Raw genomic sequence first — 8,468 nt, forward strand, 5'->3', positions numbered from 1 at the left:
GAACACGACAGTTTGTTCCACTACAAACTTGCATGAATACGACAGTTTGTTACACTACAAACTTGCATGAATACGACAGTTTGTTACACTACAAACCTGCACGAACACGACAGTTTGTTCCACTACAAACTTGCACGAACACGACAGTTTGTTCCACTACAATATTGCACGAACACGACAGTTTGTTCCACTACAAACCTGCACGAACACGACAGTTTGTTCCACTACAAACCTGCACGAACACGACAGTTTGTTCCACTACAAACCTGCACGAACACGACAGTTTGTTCCACTACAAACCTGCACGAACACGACAGTTTGTTCCACTAAAAACTTGCACGAACACGACAGTTTGTTCCACTACAAACCTGCACGAACACGACAGTTTGTTCCACTACAAACCTGCACGAACACGACAGTTTGTTCCACTACAAACCTGCACGAACACGACAGTTTGTTACACTACAAACCTGCACGAACACGACAGTTTGTTCCACTACAAACTTGCACGAACACGACAGTTTGTTACACTACAAACCTGCACGAACACGACAGTTTGTTCCACTACAAACCTGCACGAACACGACAGTTTGTTCCACTACAAACCTGCACGAACACGACAGTTTGTTCCACTAAAAACTTGCACGAACACGACAGTTTGTTCCACTACAAACCTGCACCTCCTCACCTCAGGCTAGCACGTGAAGCTACAATAGGGCTGTGGAACAGGGAGAAGAAGAAGCTGCTCCAGTTTGCTGACGTAAGAGAGGCCTCCCTGGAGTACGAGCTCACTTCCCTAAAAGACTCTAGTCAGCAGTTTAAAGACAGGGCACTGGACAGAATAAAGTTCCTGCACGATCAGGTCTACCAGTTAAAACTGAGACTCAACTTACAAAGCTCTGATAATCACTTTAACAAAGTTCTGGACGCTGCTGAAAAGAAGCTGCAGTCAACTAAACAGGTACACTGGTATATTGTGAGATAAGAGACCTTTCAAGAGTGTCAGGGTTTATCTCACTCTCTTTCTAATTTTAAGCATTGTTCATTGCACATTTAACTCATCGATGATGTCCAGAAATTTCATAAATTTATGATTGAGAGAGTTTAGCTGTTATCTAAGGCTCTAAGGGCACTCTAATACCTTATTCTAAAGTTCTAACTCTAATATTTTAGTATTACAAACAGGAGCTGAACACCCAAAAAGAAGAGTTCTTCAAATTCCGGAAGAACATGGTCGGAATGTTATCTGGATTCCACAAGGACTTTGTGTGAGTTACTATATTATATATATACTACTTGTGTGAGTAGTTGTTGATTCCAAAACATAAGGTTTTGTGAATTTTTGATATAATGGGTATAGATAATTATGAAACAAGCGAAACACTTGAAATTTAATGCTCCTGTTTTCCAATTCAGCATTAACGGCTCGTTAACTAACTAAATAATTAATTAATTAACTAACTAACTAACTAACTAATTAATTAACTAACTAACTAACTAACTAACTAACTAACTAACTAACTAACTAACTAATTAATTAATTAATTAATTAACTTGTCAGATTGTTAACTAATTAATTAATTAATTAATTAATTAATTTGTCAGATTGTTGACGGACCAGGTAGACCCACAGACCTACGAAGCAAATGCTGAGTTCTTCGACCACGCAGAAAACTTTGATAGAATGCTAGGAGATCTGCACAAAGCGGCTTTAACAGATAACCTCAATGATTCAGTGGAGAAACTACCAGAACAGTTCTCTATTGTAAGTTATTTTACACACTGTTACATGTTGTACCCCAGACGCAGTACGTCTATTAATGTTATTAACATTATATATAGCGTAAAAAGTAAATCAAGTTAGACAAAATTAAAAAAAAAACAATTGTGCTAATCACTAATGTAATGTTTACAAACAGACGGAGAAACAAAAGAACGATATGTTAAAGACCCACACAAGAAGAGAGAAGGAAAGAAAAGAAATGAGGACAGTGATACAGAGCAGGCTCACGATCTATCTCGCCAGGTATACACTCCTTATATGGGCATCACGTGTAGTATACACTCCTTATATGGGCATCACGTGTAGTATACACTCCTTATATGGGCATCACGTGTAGTGTACAGATTACAGGTACTGTCTTTCTGTGTTAGCTTCCACTGTAATTTCCCATTCAATATAATATGTATTATTAATTGAATCGTCAAATTACATGATCAAACAAATGATTGGACACACAAATATCCCGTAAGCTAATTGTGAACCAGAAAATATTCAATAGATCTTTAAGAAAGTGTCGTAGACGAAACGCAATTTAGCATTAACCCTTTTGAATAGAAATAACACTTTGAATAGAAATAACCCTTTGAAATATTAAAGTAAGAGGAACCAAAATATGAAACTTCCGCTAAAAAGACTGCAAAACTGATATTTAATAGTTATATCAATATCTAAACTACACCCTGCTACTAGTACTAGACTTAGAGTAATATCATACACAACAATAGTTAACCATATCATCAAAATAGAACACATTTCAGGACAGTTTATCGGAAGCGGAGATATTAAAGAAGCTAGAAAGTATTGAAGATGCGTTACATCAGAGCTCTAGAGAACTGAAAGGTACCTTATCGGACTTTATTTGAACGGACATTAATTGGACGCTGGAGGCCCTAGTGTTCATTTTAATGTCCGTTTAAATAAAGTCCGACAAGGTAGTTAAATTATATATATTTAATGAAAGCCTTTGAGCGTTCATTTTATTTTTAATGTCCGTTCAAAATTATCTCCGTTCACAAAATGTCCGGTCAAATAACGGGACCTTTACAGATAGTTGAAATTCGTCATTTAGCGTCAGATGTCGAATTTTAACTATCGGTAAAGGTCCAAATAACGTCCGATAAGGTATGTAGTATATATAGTCACTATATATAATATAGTATTTGTGTAGGTAATATACCAATATTGGTTGTAATACTTATACATATAATATGACTTTCAGAGTTTTAACAAACTAAAGTAGTGTAACCCTCCTACACTAGAAAATAATTCTACAATTGTTGATAATTAATTGGTTCGATTTTTCCTAAAACTTTTCACTTCCAACCCACTCACAGATTTCGACGCTAAAATGAACGATATTGATATAGCGGATATAAACGATAGCGGGATTTCTCTGAACGACTACGAGGCAATGACATTGTCACGTGCAAACAGCGATACAGCGCGCGACACCCCTACTTCTTCTGGTTTCCACGACAACCGCAGAGGAAATGCTGACAAAACTGTTAGATTCGAACAAATAGATACTAATAAAATCGGTAAATATTCCAAAAAAAAAATGTAGAGAATATCACTAATATTACTAAAATTACTAATTAATACTAATAATATTATGTTTCGTTTTTCGCTCTTTTGAGTGGTTCGATCATGATAGAAATGAGAGTCTCCACTCACTGTAAAAAAATCAATACTAATATAATATTTCGTTCGTTCGTTCGTTCGTTCGTTCGTTCGTTCGTTCGTTCGTTCGTTCGTTCGTTCGTTCGTTCGTTCGTTCGTTCGTTCGTTCGTTCGTTCGTTCGTTCGTTCGTTCGTTCGTTCGTTCGTTCGTTCGTTCGTTCGGCATATAATAATAACAATAACGATCCTTTCTCTCAGAAGCAAGCTGGCGAGGAAGACGTGGAACTAATCCAAACAATCCAAACACTTCAAGCAAATCCGTACAAACGGACCACTTGCCACAGTCAGTTCCCAATTCCTTAGTTACACAGTCAGTTCCCAATTCCTTAGTTACACAGTCAGTTCCCAATTCCTTAGTTACACAGTCAGTTCCCAATTCCTTAGTTACACAGTCAGTTCCCAATTCCTTTATAGTTACACACTAAAATCCATAGTTACACAGTTGTGCACTAAATTCCTTAGTTACACAGTTGTGCGCTAAATCAAGTGCGCTCACAGTTCACACTAAATCGCTTGCCACAATTTAAACAAAAATTATTGTGAAAAGGCCCTGAGGGTATGAAAGTAATATAAATCGGTGTATTTTTGAACGCTGCTTCCGACGTAGGGTAAAAATGCTTCCCTGGAGAGTTATGAGCAAAAAATATACGGTTCTGTGTCTATAGCTATATATACAAATAACTGTTTCATTATAAAACGGTACTTTATTTCAGGTTGGATTCGCGGTCTCCCCCACTCAGTAGACGAGGAAAGAGAAACAGAAAGGGAAAACCACGTGACAGGTCCGGGAGCTCTACTCCCACTAATAAGAAGAAGGTTCCTAAGAAAGTGAGTTATAGTAGTACAAAGTAAGAAAGTGTAATTGTAAGGTAATTGTGAGGTAATCGTGAGGTAATTGTGAGGTAATATTAGCAGTTTGTATATGATGAAATTAAAGATTTACATTGATCAGTTATACTGTTATAGTAGTACAAAGTAATCACCTCTCTTAGCTGGATCCTGGTGCGAGAATAAAAGAAGAACAAGCTCTGCAGAAACAATGGTTAGATTCCCAAAACAAGGAGACTTCCAAATCTGAGGGTATTCCTAATACTAAGAGCAAGGTAATCTCGCAAGTAGAAATTATTACTTTACAAATACATAATAAGAATTGCATACAATGTCCCTGTAATGTTAACTTCCTGTAAACGGATTAAACGGATTAAACGGATTAAACGTTAATTGGTCAAGAGAAGCCCTAACACTCCTGGCTTGACAATACAAGAATGAAATCATAACCTAGAAATCAGATACGAAAACCGTGAAAAAACAAATATCCTGTAATGTTAACTCCCTGTAATGTTAACTCCCTGTAATGTTAACTCCTTATAATGTTAACTCCTTGTAATGTTAACTCCTTGTAATGTCAACTCCCTGTAATGTTAACTCCTTGTAATGTTAACTCCCTGTAATGTTAACTCCTTTTAATATTAACTCCTTGTAATCAGTAATGGTAACTCCCTGTAATGTTAACTCCTTGTAATGTTAACTCCTTATAATGTTAACTCCTTGTAATGTTAACTCCTTATAATGTTAACTCCTTATAATGTTAACTCCTTGTAATGTTAACTCCCTGTAATGTTAACTCCTTGTAATGTTAACTCCTTATAATGTTAACTCCCTGTAATGTTAACTCCTTGTAGTGGTAACTCCCTGTAATGTTAACTCCTTGTAATGTCAACTCCCTGTAATGTTAACTCCTTGTAATGTTAACTCCCTGTAATGTTAACTCCTTTTAATATTAACTCCTTGTAATCAGTAATGGTAACTCCCTGTAATGTTAACTCCTTGTAATGTTAACTCCTTATAATGTTAACTCCTTGTAATGTTAACTCCTTATAATGTTAACTCCTTGTAATGTTAACTCCCTGTAATGTTAACTCCTTGTAATGTTAACTCCTTGTAATGTTAACTCCTTATAATGTTAACTCCTTATAATGTTAACTCCTTGTAATGTTAACTTCCTGTAATGTTGACTCCCTGTAATGTCAACTCCTTGTAGTGGTAACTCCCTGTAATGTTAACTCCTTGTAATGTTAACTCCCTGTAATGTTAACTCCATGTAATGTTAACTCCCTGTAATGTTAACTCCCTGTAATGTTAACTCCCTGTAATGTTAACTCCCTGTAATGTTAACTCCCTGTAATGTTAACTCCTTGTAATGTTAACTCCCTGTAATATTAACTCCTTGTAATGTTAACTCCCTGTAATGTTAACTCCCTGTAATGTTAACTCCTTGTAATGTTAACTCCCTGTAATGTTAACTCCTTGTGATATTAACTCCTTGTAATGTTAACTCCCTGTAATGTTAACTCCCTGTAATGTTAACTCCTTGTAATATTAACTCCTTGTAATCAGTAATGGTAACTCCCTGTAATGTTAACTCCTTGTAATGTTACCTCCTTATAATGTTAACTCCTTGTAATGTTAACTCCTTATAATGTTAACTCCTTGTAATGTTAACTCCTTATAATGTTAACTCCTTGTAATGTTAATTCCTTGTAATCTTAATAAGTTAATAATTTCCTGTTATAACCTTAACTCCTTGTAAGTTGTAATGTAAATAAATTTATTATAATTCCACACAGAAGAAGAGGTCGCCCTCATCTAAGAGCCGTCAGAACAGTAACATAACGTTCACCCACCTTCGGGATCTGTACGGAGAGAAGAAGGTTACAAGTCTCATAGACAGGACCTCCGGAGCTGTGGACGTGGACATGGCTGCTCAGCAGTTTCCTAATCTCACACGTGAGCTATTAGCATATACATATAATAGGGTTTCCTAATCTCACACGTGAGCAATTAGCATATATAATAGGGTTTTCTAATCTCACACGTGAGCAATTAGCAATAAGCATATATAATAGGGTTTTCATAATCAATTTGGAATGTAATATGAGACGATATCATGGATCGGGAAGAAATTGAGTGGCCATCCGCATTAGAAATGCGGCCGCATTCCTTGTTAAATTCGGTTTTACTCTGATTCAGCTGAAAATCCACATAAAAACCTAATTTTGTTTAGGAGTCGGGATAGTAGAGGGGTTTACGCACTTCGTGGACCATGACTCTAATAACGACTACAGACTTGATATGAACGAAGTGATCAGAGCCATCAGCAGGGCCACTGACCAAGTTGTGGATCAGGAGGAGGTCAAGGTATGCAGCTGTACCCCTCTCCCCCCTCCTCCCCCCTCCCCCTCCCCCTACTCCATCCCCTTCCCCCCTCCCCCCTCCCCCCTCCCCCCCTCCCCCCTCCCCCCTCCCCCCTCCCCCCTCCCCCCTCCCCCTACTCCATCCCCTTCCCCCCTCCCCCCTCCCCCCTCCCCCCTCCCCCCTCCCCCCCTCCCCCCTCCCCCCCTCCCCCCTCCCCCCTCCCCCCTCCCCCCTCCCCCCCTCCCACCTCCCCCCTCCCCCCCTCCCCCCTCCCCCTTCCCCCCTCCCCCCTCCCCCCTCCCACCTCCCCCCTCCCCCTACTCCATCCCCTTCCTCCCTCCCCCTACTCCATCCGACCATCCCCTTCCCCCTACCCCATCCCATGGGTACCTTAAACATATAACTCAATACCTAACAACTAACAAGGATTCTTGAAACAAAACAATTCCCCATCTTAGGCAGCGCTATTTGAGTTAGGAGTTCTGGAAACAGATGAACTTGACTTCTTCGACTTCCTCTGTATTCAAGAAACTCTGACAACAGGCACATTCGGTAGAATAACATTTTATTAAAGTATTAACACCTTATTATATTAAATGTTTGGTATTTCTGTAAGATTATACCAATTATCTTTATTATTATTATGTTAATGGTTATGTTTTTAACACCTGAAGTACACCTGAAGTTCTCTTTTCAGACAAAAGTAAGAGTAATATGTTACGGATGCAAGGACTCAACGCTAGCAAGAAATCTACTGTGTCAAAATACTGTGCTGTGATGTAAGGACATATCACGTGATAAGATGCCCTTATAAGGACATATCACGTGACATGATGCCCTTACAAGGACACATCACGTGATAAGATGCCCTTATAAGGACTTATCACGTGATAAGATGCCCTTATAAGGACATATCACGTGACATCATGCCCTTATAAGGACATATCACGTGACATGATGCCCTTATAAGGACACATCACGTGATAAGATGCCCTTATAAGGACTTATCACGTGATAAGATGCCCTTATAAGGATATATCACGTGACATCATGCCCTTATTAGGATATATCACGTGACATGATGCCCTTATAAGGACATATCACGTGACATCATGCCCTTATAAGGACATATCACGTGACATCATGCCCTTATAAGGATATATCACGTGACATGATGCCCTTATAAGGACACATCACGTGATAAGATGCCCTTATAAGGACTTATCACGTGATAAGATGCCCTTATAAGGATATATCACGTGACATCATGCCCTTATTAGGATATATCACGTGACATGATGCCCTTATAAGGACATATCACGTGACATCATGCCCTTATAAGGACATATCACGTGACATCATGCCCTTATAAGGATATATCACGTGACATCATGCCCTTATAAGGATATATCACGTGACATGATGCCCTTATAAGGACACATCACGTGATAAGGTGCCCTTATAAGGACATATCACGTGACATCATGCCCTTATAAGGACATATCACGTGATAAGATGCCCTTATAAGGACATATCACGTGACATCATGCCCTTATAAGGATATAACATTCAACCAATCTAAGTTGATCTAAGAGGTCCTTATAAGTTATAATGCTACCTGAATATTATCACGAGTTTCTGAATGGCTCATAATGTCTGAGGCAGGGTTTGAAAATGTACATAATATTAATATCAAATATTTTAATTTAACATACACCATGATAATTCCAATTTTAATTTGTTATAATTAGCCAAATTTATAAAGGCTGTGTTCGTAGTTTTGCAAATTATTGAAACTGTTAAACAAAAG

The 8,468-nt window shown here is 38.3% G+C and overlaps 1 protein-coding gene across 4 annotated transcripts in view; it reads left to right on the forward strand.

Annotated features, from left to right (window-relative positions):
- LOC134825190 (uncharacterized) overlaps nt 1–4,212 on the forward strand; it is a 34,154-nt gene extending 29,942 nt beyond the window's left edge. For 2 of the 4 annotated variants that reach the window (XM_063837340.1, XM_063837342.1), the window contains 6 exons: nt 694–961; nt 1,186–1,268; nt 1,606–1,765; nt 1,920–2,026; nt 2,542–2,623; nt 3,118–3,205. In XM_063837340.1, coding sequence (XP_063693410.1) covers nt 694–961; nt 1,186–1,268; nt 1,606–1,765; nt 1,920–2,026; nt 2,542–2,569 — 646 coding nt within the window. In that variant the 3' untranslated portion in view covers nt 2,570–2,623; nt 3,118–3,205. Of the gene's footprint in view, nt 1–693; nt 962–1,173; nt 1,269–1,605; nt 1,766–1,919; nt 2,027–2,541; nt 2,624–3,117; nt 3,322–3,661; nt 3,747–4,176 lie in introns of those variants that run through there. The other 2 variants (XM_063837341.1, XM_063837339.1) reach the window with 2 other exon arrangements.
- The last annotated feature ends 4,256 nt before the right edge of the window (nt 4,213–8,468 follow it).

This window comes from Bolinopsis microptera, chromosome 13, assembly GCF_026151205.1.
Source record: "Bolinopsis microptera isolate Bmic1 chromosome 13, MBARI_Bmic_1.0, whole genome shotgun sequence".
NCBI lineage: Eukaryota > Metazoa > Ctenophora > Tentaculata > Lobata > Bolinopsidae > Bolinopsis > Bolinopsis microptera.